Source organism: Chanos chanos, chromosome 9 (assembly GCF_902362185.1).
Source record: "Chanos chanos chromosome 9, fChaCha1.1, whole genome shotgun sequence".
Taxonomy (NCBI): domain Eukaryota; kingdom Metazoa; phylum Chordata; class Actinopteri; order Gonorynchiformes; family Chanidae; genus Chanos; species Chanos chanos.
This window is the reverse complement of record NC_044503.1, coordinates 35472806-35490503: the sequence shown is the minus strand read 5'-3', so window position 1 is coordinate 35490503 and position 17698 is coordinate 35472806. Positions and strand designations below refer to the sequence as shown.

General features: G+C 42.5%; 1 protein-coding gene across 1 annotated transcript; it reads left to right on the top strand.

Annotated features, from left to right (window-relative positions):
- The first annotated feature begins 269 nt into the window (after positions 1-269).
- Positions 270-6131, top strand: LOC115821701 (guanylate-binding protein 1-like). Its single transcript, XM_030785505.1, has 9 exons — positions 270-462; positions 939-1066; positions 1282-1391; positions 2172-2380; positions 2715-2957; positions 3750-4030; positions 4338-4550; positions 4883-4985; positions 5740-6131. Exons 1-9 carry the CDS (start codon positions 270-272, stop codon positions 6129-6131), a joined length of 1872 nt encoding a protein of 623 aa, XP_030641365.1.
- The last annotated feature ends 11567 nt before the right edge of the window (positions 6132-17698 follow it).

Below are 17698 nucleotides of genomic sequence, written 5' to 3'. Positions count from 1 at the left end.
CGCCGCACGCGTTGAACGTGTCCAAAAAGCATAAACGAGGAGCAATATTTTTTCTCAGAACACACACACACATACGTTTGTTAATTGTACATGCATCCTTTATATACATCCATTTAACTACATTACTTTATCAGGCGATACTACAGGCTTGTGTTCCTAGATTCTACTCACAGGTCACTGTATTTTACTAGCTAAGTCCAAACACTAATAACAGACACTCTTGTATGTTTTGGTTTCACTTTTAGGTCATATTTTGGATCAGAGGCATCATGAATAACCACCCAAAGCCCATGAGGTCGCCTCTGTGTCTAATTGAGAATGTTCGTGGAGAACTCCGCACTGGGGAACAGGCCTTGGAATATCTGAGGGGAATCTCAGAGCCAGTGGTTGTGGTGGCAGTAGTAGGGTTGTACCGCACAGGGAAATCCTACCTCATGAACCGCCTGGCCGGGAAGCAAACAGGTGAGGCCAGAGTTTCGGAATAAATAGGACAGCTTGAAGAGATTAGTGAAAGGCCATAAGATGAACATGTATGAGGTGCTTGAATGGAATGCATGTGGAAAGTTAACATGATTTTTTTTTGTCCTAGAATCATTAATATATTGCTCTGTTACGAGTAAACTTGAGGTACATGGTTGTTTTTAAGCCTAAAGAGGCTAAACTGGTACAGTGCTTGTGGGAAGGCCACAATGACTCAGTATATCTGGATCTGTTAGAAAACAACCTCTATGTTCAGCCTCAGCACTGAGCAGGGCAAGACAAGAGAAAAAGACAGAAACTACAAGCTTGTGATGAAAACATTAAATTGCACTCATCAAAAGTTTAAATAGGTGTTTCAGATTGTTGAATCTATGTTTCAATAATGAATGAATAAGAGCTTTACATTGTGATTTCCTAAATGTTATTATTTGGAACTGACTGTTGTGCTAATTTTTAAGGTTTTGCCCTGGGCAGCACCATAGAGTCTAAGACAAAGGGCATCTGGATGTGGTGTGTACCTCACCCAAATAAAGCTGGACACACTCTAGTGCTGCTGGACACTGAGGGACTGGGAGATGTGGACAAGGTAAGGACAGTGGGTCCGCCGTGACCATGAGTACAAGAATTTGGCTATGACAACACGGGGGGTCACCAAGGTCAGAAGGGCTACATTTCATACAGCAGGATCTCCACAGATATATTAAGTAAAAGAAAAGCACTTTAAAAGAAAATCAAATCAACACTTTACAGCATTGCACATTGAAATGGTTAATGTGTTTAATCTATGCGCATGTGATTTAGGGAGATTCGAAGAACGATGCCTGGATCTTCTGTCTGGCTGTTCTGTTGAGCAGCACTCTGGTGTATAACAGCCGAGGGACTATTGATAACCAAGCAGTGGAAAAACTCCAGTATCCTTTTGTCTGTCTCATTCCTGTCCTCAGAACAATGTACACTAAATGATTTTGCTGTGTGAAAATCACAAACACAAGCCCATAACCATTTAGAGTTATGTATTTTATCCTGTTTATAGAACCTTTTCATAATATTTGTCCTACTATATCATCTAAGATTTTTTTTTTTTCAGCACATCAGTAATGTTTAATCAATTATTATATCAGACTTGTTAGGGGTTTATATAGCTTCTCAAAACAGGGACATACACACCTACATTTTCATACAAAATCACACTCAGACACACATATTGAATGACTAAAACAGTGTCATTCCGTTTTAGAGTTATCAAATATGAAGTTATTCATATAAGTAAGTTTTTAAGTTTTGTTGTTTTTTTTTTGTAAATTTTTATTTATTGATATTACGTTAACAGACAACTTCAAGTTGTGGTAAATATGTTTATATTTTTCATGTTATAAAAGCTGAAAGCTCAAACTAAAGATATGTACCATAATGTGTAGTGTAATGTAGCGTTTCTTTTCTGTTAAAATGGATTTTATAAAATTGGCATAAAAAAATATCATCCAGGAATCGGTATCAAAATCAAGGTATTGGTACCAGTAGTAGTATTGAAATTTTTTGAATTTTTGATACCCAGCCCTAGATTTCACACACAACTTTAGAATCAACCTTTCATTTTTTTTTTTTTTTTTTTTTTTTTTTTTTTTTTGGTAAGATTATATATAATCATCTCCTGGGTGATTTGTCAGTCGTTTTTCCTCAGCTTGCTTTAGCTACGTCACGGAGCTGACCGAGCAAATCAAGGTGAAATCAGCGAGTGCTTCATCAGCAAGAGATGAGGAAGAAGAGGAGGATTCTCAGTTTGTGAAATTCTTCCCTAGCTTCGTGTGGGCTGTCCGAGACTTCACCCTGGAACGGAAAATTGATGGAAGAGATGTCACAGATGATGAGTACCTGGATTTTGCGCTACAGCTGAAGAAAGGTGAGATTTAAATGGCAAAGCCCTCCACATGGCAGACCTAAACAATAGTGTAGTGATGCAGGTGAGTTAGGAAAAAAGCAGAGAAGGGTCTGGTTTGAAAAAAAAACAAAAACATGATGGACATTCTGCTCACTGAGACATGTAGGTACTGTCAGTTATGATTTAGTAGTTATGTAAGCCGCTCAGAGCTATGTAGTGAAGCAACAGGTGAAGATGTAGGTGGCCTTTGCTGCTTAATCTGTAACAAAGAAACAGACAGAGCATAAAGAGATCGCATTTTGGTTAATGGTCTCTCTCTGTCACGAAGATCAAGACTATGTCCTCTCTTCTTCAGGTTTGGGAAAGAGCGCAATCAACTACAACCTGCCGAGACAGTGTATTCGCAACTACTTCCCATCTCGGAAGTGCTTTACCTTCCCGTTTCCAACTGCTCCGGAGAACATGAAGAATCTGGAGTGTATGGATGTGAATGACCTTTGCCCTGAATTTCGGAAGACTGCCGATCGTTTCTGTGAATACATCTTCACAGAAAGCCGAGTTAAAACAGTGAAGGGAGGACACATTGTCAGCGGAAGAAGTGAGTCCACTGTTTGAGTGAGATGGTGGTCTAATATTAATCCAAGCAGCAGGGTTATCAAGTCTCTGTCGTAGTGGTGTGAAATTTTACCAGTTTGGTCAGTAAGTGAACGTGAATCTTTTGTGATATCTTTTCCCCCTGTGGAATCAGGGTAAAAAAAAACCCACAATGACAAACTTTTGCCCCTTTGATTTCATTCACAGATAAGATTGAGGTATACCATAGCTGGGGCAGACTATTTGGGTGGAAGCCATGCTAATGTACGGCTGCTTCATTCGGATTGACTTCTACACTGCTAAAGCCTTACTTGCACATTGTCTCATGTTCAGAACCCACAATAATGCAAGAATTTCAAATATCACACTTAGTTAAGGATGTTTAAGCTTTTTTTTGTTGTTGTTGTTAGTTGTGGCACTGCTCACTTGTATAAGTGCAATCAATGCATACTATTCTAATGTGGTAGAATTAACTTCATGTGCATCACAGGGCAAATCGATGAATAAGCCCATGAGTGCTATATGTTTGAGGGGCCATAGAAATGCAATCTAGTGACCGTACATAGCTGTATAAGGACTACTTGATATAACACTTACTTAGTATATAAACAGATGAAAGCCTCTCTTACAAACACCTAGGCCTATGCAAAAACTTTATTTACTTCTCTCTCAGTTGCAAAAATAAAGAGAACGGATCTTTTTCCTTTTTTTGGTGATGTGTCACATCTCAGTTTTTGTAACATTGTAACAATGTCAACGTTCTGCGGATTTATTGCCTCCCTTTCTCTCCTGATAGTGCTAAGTCATTTGGTGCACACCTATGTGAAAACGATCGCCAGTGGCGACGTGCCCTGTCTGGAGAACGCGGTGGTCGCCATGGCGGAGATTGAGAACCAGGCCGCGGTGCAGGAGGCATTTCGCACGTATGAGTCTGGAATGGAACAAGTGAAGAACACCTTGCCCCTGGAGCTGAATGAGATCCTCTCTCAACACCAGAAGATCAACACCGTGGCCACAGATGTGTTCATGAAACGCTCCTTTAAGGATGAGAATGGGGCGTATTTGAAAAAACTGGCTGTGAGTTTGAATATTTATCTGTTTAAATGCAGTTCTTGCTCAGAGGTTCACAATCATATCACACTGGTTTTATGGTTGGTCCGGCGCAAAAGTCATATCAGACTTTAGCATCCCTTGACTCAATAAAGCCAGATAAGACATGTAGTTATGCCCTTATGTAACAACAAAATATCATTAAATATTATCTATCAGAGTCATGTCTTCAAAAATTCCACCTCCCGTGCACCCACCGATGACTAGAAACATTGCCGAAAATACCGTACAAAACCTACTTGATGCATGGTGTGTGTATTTTTAACTCTTTCAGGAGACCATTGATAAGCACTATGCTGACATCTTGCACCAGAATGAGCAGGCCTCAGAGAAAAACTGCCGGAAGCTCCTCATGGACTTCTACGCACCAGTGGCTCAGAAGCTCCAGGAGGGATGTTACGCCCAGCCTGGTGGATATGAGGTGTACTGCAGAGACCGTGATAACATATTAGGCCAATATCGTAACCAGGGCAACAAAGGAGTCAGGGTAGGTGCACTGTGAGTAAAGAGAAAGTAGGCCTGTAATGATATGTGTAACATAGAGCATGATGTACATTATGTACAGAGAAGAGTAGAGGTGAATATGAGGAATACATAGGATAAAACATATATATAGAACATACAGAGATGAGCACAATAAATCAGCAAAGAGTTGAGTAAAAACAAATACTGTTTCATCAGGCCTAGCAGTACAACAATAGTCCTATTCACTGTTGTATGAGCAAATACCAATTGATTGTGACTGCTTCAGTACATAAAGAGGAAACAAATGACAGAACTGTGTTGTGTTGTGTTGATTGTGCATCCTCCTCTCTGCAGGCGGAGGACGTGTTAGAGGAGTTTATGAAGGAGAAGAGTGCAGAGTCCAACGCAATCCTGCAGGCAGATCAGAAACTGACTGAAAACGAGAAGATGATGCAAGGTAAGATGGCTGTGACTTCCCAGTTCACTGAGTCAGAGGAATGTCCTGGATTTCTCCTGCTCCTGCAGTAAACCCATCTTGACCCTTTTCACTCTAACTGTATCATAATTACAGTTTGACAATTAGTCAACGATTACATGCAGTGACAGTGTTTAGAACACATCTCCAACTCTCTGTGGAGTTGTGCAGTTTTGTTCTGTTGGTTCTCTGTTGATCTGGTGGTGGTCAATGGACTAGCCACAAACAGAACTTAAATGCAGTATACTTCTCTTTGTTTCAAATTACTTCTGAAAAGTTTCTTTTTCTTCCACTATTTGTGAAACATTACAGTTCCTGCGATTAAGTCCAGCAACATACTCCTACTATTGTTTCTTTGTTTAGGGCAGTGAAAAAGAGGTCGTTTTGTTTTGCTCTGTTTCTTTTCTCAGTCCAAAACATACATATCAGTCCATGAGGGCAAAGATTTGTATCTGTCTCCTTTACTATGTTTCTAATGGTCAGGTTTCCTTATCCGTCTTGCATTGGTCAGGAAATGACTCAATGGTGTGGTAATGTTCCTTGATTGCAGCTTGAGCTCCTTGAATGATATCTTTTGAAAGCCTTTACAGGCCTAGCTGTGTTCAGGTAACCAGAGATTAATACTCTGGAGAGATAATTCCTGCTCCTGTCTCATCTCCCTGTTCCCTCTCTCTTTTTTGGCATCTGCCCTCCTGGAACCCAACCCTTCTTTTCTGGGATATGGGGAAACACACAGAGGAGAGGGAAAGAACTGCCTTGATGGAGCAGAGGGTAAAAGCAGAACAGGAAAAGAAGGAGAAGATGGAGAAATCAATAGAGGAGGTGCGTCGGAGCTATGAGGAGAGGATGAAGCAGATGGAGGAGAAGATGGAGGAGGAGAGGCATCAGCAGCAGAAAGAAATGGAGTTGGCCATAGAGAGCAAACTGAAAGAGCAGAGCAATCTATTAGAGAAGGGTTTCAAGGAGAAGGCTGATCTGCTGAATGAGGAGATCCAGCAGCTAAGAAAAGAAAAGTCTGAGAGTTCTGGAGGTGCCTTCAAGAACATCGTCATGCCTCTCTTAAAGACAGGAGTCGAGGTGTTCTCAACATTCCTCCAGTATAAGACAATGGGCAAAGCTTTTAAATGATCTACCACAGATCATCTAAAGACCACGGACCTCACACAGAGACATTCAACCCTCTGGCTATTCGTCCTGAAGTGGCTCATCTGGACTCCCTTTGTCCTTTGGAAAGTTTTTGTCCCGTCTGACACACTGGATTGTACATACAAGTAGAGGATTATTTACATAGGATCATAAATAAAAACAGATTTATATGAGCATTTATGTTTCAACCCCTTCTTTACTATCAGCTTTTTATTTGAATCAGACTTCACTGTGTGCAAGACAAGCCAAACATTAGAATGATGATATATAGATGATACACTGGTCTGCACACTGTTTTGTCCTAAGTTTCTCTCTGACTGAATTCGCCTGAGTGCCAGTATAAACCATGACGTTTGTGAGCCTAAAATCATCCACAGTTTTTTATCCCTGCAAATTACCGATCAAGCGATATTATTAATTCAGTCTCTAAAACTGCTCCAGCCAACACAAGATGAAAACATCCTGTATGTTGCATATGCTGAAAAGCCAAATTCAGAAATGAGATTATTCCATTTTGAGAGATTAGAGATTATTCCATTTTGTATTTCTCTCTGTTTGCATGTCGTCACCCTGGAGTCAGTCTGGGCTCCACAATCATTGTCTGGACATTATTTTTTTCTGAAGATGGTTCAGTTAACAGACAGTAGTGACTGGCTTCACACATAGTAAAGGAGACGTATCCTAGTCTCCACCCTGCAGGGTATTACGGTACCAGTAAGATGTGTGGAAGTCTGACTAAGAATAGATTGTGAGGAAAAGAGAAAAAAAACAGAAACGACAAAGGAAAGAAGTTGTACTGTTCCTACAAGTAGTGACTATGTGTCCGTTCTTTCCCATGAAGTGTAATGTTAAAAGACAAGTTCCTCATACAATGTTACCAAATCACTCTGTGAATGGATCATCAGCATTAGGACTGCATCATTTTTTTTTTCTGAACTTAAAAATCTAAAATGTTCTAAATCAAAAAAAAAAAAAGAAAAAGGAAAGAAAGAAAAAAGGCGCAATTTCTTAATCTAAATCTACCTTTAACAGTTTCTATCCACTGGTCGGTGAATTAAATCTTACCATGTGCATTGGAAAACCACAGTGTAACCAGCAGAATTTGACAATAAAATAAAAGAAAGACTAACTCAAACGTGTCCCTATGTGTAGTGTCTCTGTGACTCTGTTTCAGAAAGAACTGTGGTTTGTGATTATGATTTACTGTGGAGTTGTGTTTGGCTGGACTGTAAATCTCTGCTCTTTTCTTATGTCTCAGAGGAGAGGCAGAGAGCGGCGGAGCTGGAGCAGAGGGAGAGGGCGGAGTCTGAGAAGCGTCAGCAGTTGGAGCAGCTCCTCAAAGAGCAGGAGAGGAGTCATGAGGAGAACCTCCGTCAGCTAAAAGTACAGTAATACGATTGTGATTGAGACCGAACAAAAGTTAAAGTTACAGCAGTACAACAAACTAAGATCAGCAGTCACAGGCATAGAATTATCACAGAGCAAGAGTGTTACGCTGTGTACATGCAGCTCCACTCTCAGCAGTCATGTGCGCCACTATCCACAGAGACATTTTTGGAGATTATAGAACAAATGTCATGGCATGTGTGTTTGTGTGAGTGTGTGTGTTCTTTCTCCCTCTGTGCATTCTCCAGGCTAAGCTGAAGCAGGAGAATGGAGTACACCTTAAAGAGCTGGAGAGGGCGCTACAGAGCAGACTGCAGGAGCAGAAGCAAATGCTGGATAAAGGCTTCAGCCAGCAAGAGGAGGCCCTGCGGGAGGAGGTCAAGAGACTTAGGGAAGAGCTGGAGGAATCACGGCGCAGAGAGGAGATGCAGCAGCAGGAGCAAACAGCAAAGGGGCCCCTGCAGGCCATGAGCAGCAACATGGGAATGTATTTGGACAGGTTGTACAGTGTGTGTGTGTGTGTGTGTGTGTGTGTGTGTTGGGGGTGGGGGTGGGGGGATTCAAATGCACAAACGAATAACCATTCAGAGTTATTAAACTGACTGAGACATTTAGTGAGTAAAGAACTGTTCTCCTGTGTATATGTGTGTGTGCGTGGGTGTGTATGTGCGTGCATGTGTGTCTGTGTGTGTGTGTGCACGCAGGTACTATGAATATAAACAGAGGAAGGAAGACCGGCGCATTCTCCAACTGCAAACAATAAAGAAGATGGAAGCACTGCAAGCCCAAACTCCCAACCTCTCTATGGATGACCCAGAGGACAGCAGTGGTTCTTCACAGCCCAGTGCATCTGAGAAAAAGAATGAAAAGCCTAAAAGCCAAAGCAAATAGGCAGCATCAGGCACTTTATTCAAAGAGTGTGAAAGTTCAGATTATTGAAGTACCAACATTCCCATGCTTAGACAGGCACTGTAGAAACATCTGTCAACAGGTTTTGTTTTCCTTTATATATATATAGGGATATAAAGGAATATATAGGAATATATATATTCCTTTATATATATATATATATATATATATATATATATATATATATATATATATATATATATATATATATATATATATATATATATATATATGTGTGTGTGTGTGTGTGTGTGTGTGTGTGTGTATATATATATATATATATATATATATATATATATATATATATATGTGTGTGTGTGTGTGTGTGTGTGTGTGTGTGTACATACACACACACACACACACACACACACACACACACACAAAAACCACTACTCAAGTTGCAAGTATAAGTAAATCCAATAAACAAATCCCATGGCAACCCCAAAATATTACATTACTGTTACATTGTTATTATTATTATTGTTATTGTTATTACTGCTGTTCTTGTTGTTGTTGTTGTTGTTGTTGTTGTTGTTGTTGTTATCGTCATCATCATCATCATTATAAGCGGAAGGGAACACCTCCTCAGAGCCGAGGCATAAGCGAACTAATCGGCAGCTTAGGGCCCCAGTAGCCTCTGAAGGGCCCCCAAGAGCATATGAAATGTCCCAAAAGAGAGTTTGAATTTTTGTGATGTCATATTACGACTTTATTCCAGTAATGTCATGATATTATGACTTTATTCTCGTAGCCTAATATTGCGACCACAAAATCTCAGATTTTTTTCCTCAGTGTGGCCCTAATACTCCGTCCTATGTTCTGCACTTTTGCACGTTGCAAATGTTTTAAACCAAGAGCAATTAAAGTGGTTAACTTATGTACAATAGATGCATTGTCTGATGGATTATTTTGTTACTTTTCAGTCCACTACGTTTAACATTCCAATTAGTACTATACCACTTTGAATATTAAATTAACACCAGACCACACCTATGAGTTTGTTACTGTTGCACACACAGAAGAGGCATGTTTCTTCAGTGCCACATATTTTAATTTTGCTTTCCTTATTTGATCTGTAATCAAATAAAAGCAATTATAAACTGGAATGGCATTGTACTTCTCTTAATAGTCTCATGACCTCGAATAACTAAATGAGAACTACATCAACATTATCAAGCATGGTAAAGTTGGTTTTATATTCGGATATTCGCTGGATATTCGGTAGTCGTGTAAGGGACCGTCTGCAAATTAGCCATTTCATGGATGATCGGTTTTTGACATGCTAGTTGGTATGAAAAGAATATTCACTGAAAATGAATAAAATCAACTTTACACCTCTTCAACGTTCTAGGGATTCAGAAATGAAGACTGACTTCCCATGACACATATTTGGAAGAAACTCCCTATTTCAGGAACTTTATTAGAGAAATATTCACCTAAAAATACATAAAATGACCTTGCTCATTCTAATGGCTGTAAGCAGCTCGACATTAGAGTGTATCACGTACTACAGGTGAAAATTTGTTAAAAAGTCAAATTACATTGAACTAAGGAGAACAGTTCCTCACGATAGCAACCTTATCGTGGTGGAGGGGTTTGTGAGCCCCTGTGATCCTGGGAGCTGCTGCATGGAGCATGCAGTTCCTGGTAGGGTCACCCAAGGCAGAGAGGTCCCAGGTGAGGGGCCAGACAAAAAGCAATTCTGAAAGCCCTTATCATCAGCACCCACATAGAAACAGGCACCTTGCCCGGAATAGGGAGACCGGTGCCCCCTCCTGGAGCCAGGCCTGGGAGGGGAGCTCGTAGACAAGCGCCTGGTGACCGGACCTGCCATGGAGTCAGGCCGGGCTCAGCCCGAATGAAAAATGTGGGGCTGCCCTCTTATGGTCCCACCACCTGCGAGGGGAGAAATAGGGCCAGGGTGCGATGCCATAGACGTGTTGGGTTGGGGCAAGGGCCACGGCGGACTGGACTTACGGTACAGAAACTGACTTTTGGTACATGAAATGTCTCCTCTCTGGGGGAGAAGGAGCCGGAACTTGTGCGGGAGGTTTCTATGCACAGCCTTGGCTCTGGAACCAAACTCCTGGATGGGGGCTGGACTCTATCCTTCTCCAGAGTTGCCTGGGGTGAGAGGTGATGGGCAGGTGTGGGGTTACTTCTTAGACCCCAACTGAGCGCCGCTGTGTTGGAGTTTGTCCCGGTGAACAAAAGGGTCGCCTCACTGAAATCTCCAACTGTCGTGACGGCGTACGCACCGAATGGAAGCTCAGAGTACCCTTTTCTACTGGGAGACTTCAATGCTCACCTTGGCAATGATGGAGAGACTTGGAGGGGAATGATTTGGAGGAACGGCCTACCCGATCTAAACCCGAGTGGTGCTTTGTTGTTGGACTTCTGTGCAAGTCATGGATTGTCCTTAACGAACACCATGTTCGAGCATAAGGCGGCTCATAAGTGTACTTGGTACCAGAGCTCCTTAGGCCTTAGACTTTGTAGTAGTCTCATCAGACCTGTGGCTGTATGTGCTGGACACTCGGATGAAGAGAAGGGCAGAGCTGTCAACTGATCACCACGTGTTGGTGAGTTGGATCAGATGGTGGGGGAGGCTGCCGGACAGACCTGGTAAACCCAAGCGCATAGTGAAGGTGAACTGGGAACAGCTGGCTGAGGACCCTGTCCGGAAGATCTTCAACTCATACTCGGAGAAGCTTCTCCCTGATCCTGAGGGAGGCTGGGGGCATGGAGTCCGAATGTACCCTGTTCAGAGCCATTGTTGAAGCGGCAGCTTTGAGCTGTGGCCAGACGGTCATCGGTGTCTGTTGTGGTGGCAACCCAAGGACCCAGTGGTTGACAGCACTGGTGAGGGAAGCTGTCAGGCTGAAGAAGGAGGCCTTCTGGGCTTGGCTAGCACGGGGGACTTCTGAATTGGCTGAGAGGTACCGACACGCCAAAAGGGCTGTAGCAACGGCTGTCATGGAAGCAAAAACTCGGGTATGGGAGGAGTTTGGGAAGGCCATGGAAAAGGACATTCGGTTGGCCTCAAAGAGGTTCTGGCAAACCGTCAGACGACTCAGAAGGGGCAGGCAGGGCCTCGTCCAGGCTGTTCTCAGCAGGGGTGGGGAGGTTCTGACCTCAACTGAGGATGTGGTTGGGCGATGGAAGGAACACTATGAGCTCCTAAACCCAACCGACACGCCCTCCACAGAGGAGGCAGGGCCAGAAGATTCAGGAGGGTCGTTAGAAAACTCCGTAGTGGCAAGGCGCCAAGTGGTGAAATGCTGAAGGCTTTGGATGTTGTTGGGCTGTCTTGGCTGACACGCCTTTTCAATGTTTCATGGAAGACAGTTCCTGCGGAGCGGCAGAAGGGGGTGGTGGTCCCCATTTAAAAAAAAAAACGGGGGACCGGAGAGTGTGCTACAGTTATCGGGGTATCACACTGCTCAGCCTCCCTGGGAAAGCCTACTCCAGGGTACTGCAGCGGACAGCGGACCAGCTGTTCACCCTTGCACAGATAGTGGAAGGATCATGGGAGTTTGCCAACCCAGTCTATATGTGTTTTCTGGACCTGGAGAAGGCTTACAATCGTGTTCCCCATGGTGTCCTGTAGGGGGTACTGCGGGAGTATAGGGTGCCAGGTTCGCTGCTGGGAGCCATTCGGTCCCTGTATAATCGCAGTGAGAACTGTGTCTGTATTCTTGGCACAAAGTCAAACTTGTTCCCAGTGAGTGTTGGGCCCCGTCAGGGCTGTACCTTCTCTCAAATCTTGTGCTTGATTTTCATGGACAGGACCTCAAGGTGCAGGCCTACTCCGTTTTTCACAAAATCTAAAGGATGAAAACGATCATTTGTTTGCTTGTTTGGCCAAGGCTTTTTATTTGCATGGCTGTATTTCTATTTTATTTTCAAGAATTCAGCTTGAAATCATATCAGCTTTTTTCCCCCACAGGTGCAGTCCCGTTAATTATTTCCAAACCAGGCAGTGATGTCTCCATAAATTGCCCTTGTGTGAAAGCACAGGGCTGTAACGGTAACTATATGCGCTGGACTCGATTTGACACCAACGGGACAGTGGAGGTGATTGACACAGACTATCAGAAACCACTGTGTTGATTTTCCAGTAAAATACTAGATGATTTTTAAGTACAGCTGACAATTCAGGCCGCTACTATTGCGGAGACTGGTCGAACACACTCATTGACTTTATGGATGGAGGCACACGACTGCATGTAGGGTATGAGTAAAAATTGTGACTTTGTTCATAATCTCATTTTGATGCATTGACATCAGTCAAAGCAAAGTATCTGACAAATGAATCAGAATGTAATATATCAATATTACAAATAAAAAGTGTTAAATTATGTGCTCTCAACAGTTATTATATTTGGTATATCGTCTGTTAGGTTGCAAGGTATAATTTGTAAAAATGAAATGCTCCCAGTATTAAATGGTTTACGACCATGCTTTTTGATATACGCATGTATTATGTGTAATACGTTCTATTTGTGACGTCGACTAAAAAGGTGGAACGGCTACTGATAATTGCTCAGTGCTGCATGTAAGTAAGGGGGAAAGACAGAGAGAGACAGTAAAATCGACTGCATCCAAAGATATCTTCTGCGTGATCCTTTATTGATATGGAAAACAGAATTGAAAACTCAGCAAAAAGAATGCGCATTCGATACTCTTAATCAGGATTCGAATACGAATACGAAATACATTATTAATGCCGAGGGAAATTCGAGATAAAAAAAAAGGTAGTCTAAGAAAAGAAATGTGAAAAGACCTGAAATCGGAGACTGAAAGTTTCAAATGGAAGGATTTTTGACTTTTACAGGAATTTACACAGAGAAAAGGATCATCAGTTTCAAGAAAAACAAAGACAAGCGCAAAAAATGACCTGTTAGAGTCTGTCGATTTAGTGTCTGCTACAAAACTATGAAATGTGAAAAGAGCAAAGGTCTACAGACAAAGAAATAAAGAAATGCAACCTAAATTTACCTGCATTTATGCCTGCGTGGGTACAAAGGAAATGTTATGGTCAGTCAGAAAAGCTCACCTGTTCGTGGTACTACTTTGGCAGATTGCTTGGGTCACGTAAAAATGATTGTGTTGAAAATAGCAGACTGTGTAAAATTTTGTGGAACTCTTGACTTGGCCTTGCATGGACATAATGAGAGTGAGAGCTTGAAAAGAATTAAAGCTTTTCTCAGAAACCCATGACTCAGGGGAGGTTGAATGCTTTGGCCATGCTGTCTATGGAAAAGAGACTGGTGACAGAGATGACTGACTTAAACTGGAGTCGTTGAGAATTTTGTAGGCCAGAAGGAAAGGAGAGCAACATTTATGCTGAGGCAATATTACAGCGTGGTTTTTTGGGGGGGAGGGAGGGAGGGGGGCTGAATGTCACTCAGTAATTTGTTGTGACCCCTGCTGGTGAAGTATAACCATTACAGTTCTGAGTGCCACTCAGAACATTTTCTTATTACCGTACAAATAACTCTCCCGTTCACGCCAGTTGTCTCTACCATGGTGCATAGCTGTCGTCGCATTAATGCTTCCACCGTATCCAAAGTTACCCTGAATCACTCCCCACAATCGAGCCCTTTAACTGCAAACAATTTTGTTGTAATTTTCTTGCGAAAACTAGACTCAATGTGTGGTGATATTCAAAGTAGTTTATCAAATCAGACTGGCTACACGCTCTCCGTCACTGCACCTGAGATTAATCAGGATGTGCACCCTTTAACTCGGTTTAACCCTATCTCTCTAATTGTGCTGTCCAAATTGGTGCACTCTGCTAAAGCAGCCTCTTGCCTGCTTGACCCCCTACCTGCTATACTTTAAGTAGAGCTTTTCTCAGTCCTCGGCCCTGCCATTCTTAACCTTCTATGTCACTTAAATCTGGCGTTTTACCCTCTACTTTTAAAACAGCCATGATCAGGTCTTTTACGTAGAAAAAACAAACCTTGACCCTGAAGCGCCTTCAATAATTATAGGCCGATCTCTAATCTCCCATTTCTTTCAAAAATACCTGAAAAAAATCGTACCTACTCAGTTTATATCCCATATGGCCTCTAACAGTCTGTTTGAAATATTTCAGTCAGGCTTCAGGTGTTTTCACTTTTCTGAAACTTAAGTAAAATAAGTAATGATCTTTTATAGCTCTTTTCCACTACACCAGTGCTGGTGCGGACCCAGTGCTGCCTTGGTGCTTTTTGAGAACTGGCCTGCATTTCCACTGGTTTGGGAGTTGAACTGTAGGGACAGTTTGGGTAACTTCCATGGGGAATGAATCATGGCAGACAGAACGCATCTGCTTTATTAAGTTAAGTTTCAGTGATTGCGCACGCGCACACACACACACACACACACACACACACACACTGTGAACAGTGAGCTTGTCCTCTACACTTAACCCATCCAACACACCAGTAGTGAACACACACCAGACGCAGGAGCAGTGGGCAGCCTCCTTGGTGAGCACCCAGGGAGCATTGGGCCTGGGGGGATCGAACCAGCAACCCTCCAGTCACAAGCCCAGTTCTCTACCCTTTAGACCACGGCTGCCCGGTCTAAAGGGTAGAGTTGCTAGAGTAAGTTATGGTAAGTTTCCACACAGCAAAACACCTCACAAATTTCACCCCACAGCTTTTCATTTTGGGGAGGGAAATTCACAAAAACAGCAAGCCTGTCACTTAACTCAAAAGTGCGAATACTTAAATGAAGGTCTACAGTGGTCTATTTGCACCGACCATAGCCATTGAGAGAGTTTTTTTTTTTCCACCTCTTTGGCTCCGACTACTTTCATGTAAGATGTAAACAACAACCTGTGTTGATATAGACACAAATTGTTGCCCATACATCTTTTAATCATATACATATTTTCATGCTACTTATAGCCCTTAGCCTCTGCCAACCTGGTCAAATTTTTTCTGTTACTCTCAAGAGAACATCACATACCAAACACACCTGGCGTAGTTCTCATTTGCATAGCCACTGACATCAGCGGTTCCAACTTTTGGGACCAGCAGTTCTGCAGTGCCGTGCCGGTGCCTGCTTTTTGGCACCAGCACCAATATTTTTTCAGTAGAAATGTGTGGCCCCAGTGCTAGATTGGGCACCAGCACCGCGTCAGCAGAGAAGGGATATTATTAGCCATGGATGCTGGTGCTACCTCTGTTCATTAACACAGTCAATCACACCATATTGTTAAAGTGCCTGGAAAATCAAATTGGCATTCGTGGCCTGGTGCTCTCTTGGTTTAAATCTTATCTCTCAGGGAGAGAGCCGTGTGTCCACTATAATAATGTGACCTCTGAGTACCTCTGAGTAACTATGGTGTTCCTCTAGGGTCGGTCCTTGGCCCTCTTCTAATCTCCATTTACATGCTCGCTTTGGGTGACATTATTCATAGTTACAACATTAACTTCCACTATTATGCTGACGATACTCAGTTTTTCTTACCTATCAAGCACAATGACCGTTCTTAATTGGCTAATTTTGAGGCATGTCTTTGTGCTATTAAGGGTTTGAAGTCTTCAGATTTCCTGATTGTTAGATTATGGTGGTAATACAGTAGGGAAATGCACTGACATACTCATGAGATGCAAGAGGGTGCCGCTTGCCGGGGTTTTGCTGTCTCTTTAAAGAGGGACCGGACAAGCTCTTGTGAGAGAGAGGAGCTCGAAAACTCTTTAACAGATCTGATGAGAACTCAGAGGGCCTCCATTTGGTTCACCGCACATTCTCACTCCTAGAGATATTCTCCTCTGTGCGAACTGTTTTTGGTTTTTGGTTGAAGTCTTTGTGGCATTACACTCACTTGTTGTATTGCCATCACCACAACTGAACTGCGATGGAACAGCTTGGGCTCGCCAAGCAACGAACAGACATAACGGCGCCTTGGAACAGCTTTGTGGAGGCACCACCCACTTTCCCCAGCTTTGGCTGTGTAGCCTTTCACACATCTCCTTGGTTAAATATACACACATATAGACAGGCATACTCCCATGCTATACACACCACCTAAAGTGGTATTAGGTTAGAGGACTGGTCTTAACTAGATTAGTATGACTGATGCAGAAACCATTGTTCACGCATTTGTCATGTCTCGCCTCAGTTACTGTAATGTACTGTACTCTAGCCCACCTGTCTCTATTACCAAAAGTCTTCAGCTGGTCCAGAATGCTGCTGCCAGAATCCTGAGCAGAACAAGGAAGTTTGCCCACATTAGACTTGTCCTAGCTTCCTTTCATTGGCTCCCAATTCATGCAAGGGCAGATTTTAAGGTCTTCTTATGAATATATAACATGTTACATGGGCTTGCGCCGGCCTACCTATCTGACTTAATTACACCCTAAAACCCCCCTCGTACCCTGCATTCTCAAGATTCTGAACTATTAGTTATTCCAAGAGTTAAATAAGTTCACCAAGCCTTTTCCTACTGCTCGGCCTTCCTCTGGAATGGTTTAACTACAGAAATTAGGCAGGCAAACTCTCTCCATACTTTTAAAAGGAGACTTATCTAGACTTATCTATTTTCTCCAACATGTGGATAATCTAATTTTGATTTTACTTTGTTATAGGCATGTAAAGCCCTTTGAGACTATAAATAGTGATATTAGGCTCTAAATAAACTTCTTCTTCTTCTTCTTCTTCTTCTTCTTCATCTTCTTCTTCTTCTTCTTCTGTGGTTTCCTGATATGCCTCAAAGTACAATAATATTCTTCAGATCAGTGTATCTATCTGAGGAAACTACAGGAGAGGGCTTTACCCCTAGTCCACAGTCTGTTGTTCCAGGCCATCCGCCCCGCATTTCTCTGTTTTAACCCTTCATCTTCAAGCCTTGCTGAGCGAATTAAGCGCTTAATCAGGGGTCTCAAACTCCGGTCCTGGAGAGCCGGGGTCCTGCTGATTTTTGTTTTCACCTGTTAGTTACCTGTTGATTTTCACCTTGAAAACAGATGTGGACACTCTTCAGCCAATCAGAGATTCTATTTAGTTGGTGTACAAGAAAAACAGCAGGACCCTGGCCCTCCAGGACCGGAGTTTGAGACCCCTGCGCTTAATGATTAGTTGATTATTACCTCGGCCAACGAGATTAAGTTTTCGGTGAAGTTTGTTTGTTCGTCTCTCTGTTTGTTTGTCAGCAGGATTGTGGAAAAACTGCCAAGCCAATTTTCATAAAACTTAATGGAAGGGTGTAGCATGGGCCAAGGAAGAACCCATTAAATCTCGGAGCGTACACGAGT

Excerpts from the sequence above, each read along its gene's own strand:
- LOC115821701 (XM_030785505.1), top strand. The coding sequence starts at position 270 with ATGAATAACCACCCAAAGCCCATGAGGTCGCCTCTGTGTCTAATTGAG. Across the intron at positions 1,392-2,171 it reads CAAGCAGTGGAAAAACTCCA|CTACGTCACGGAGCTGACCG; the intron begins GTATCCTTTTGT and ends AGCTTGCTTTAG. Across the intron at positions 2,381-2,714 it reads TGCGCTACAGCTGAAGAAAG|GTTTGGGAAAGAGCGCAATC; the intron begins GTGAGATTTAAA and ends TCTCTTCTTCAG.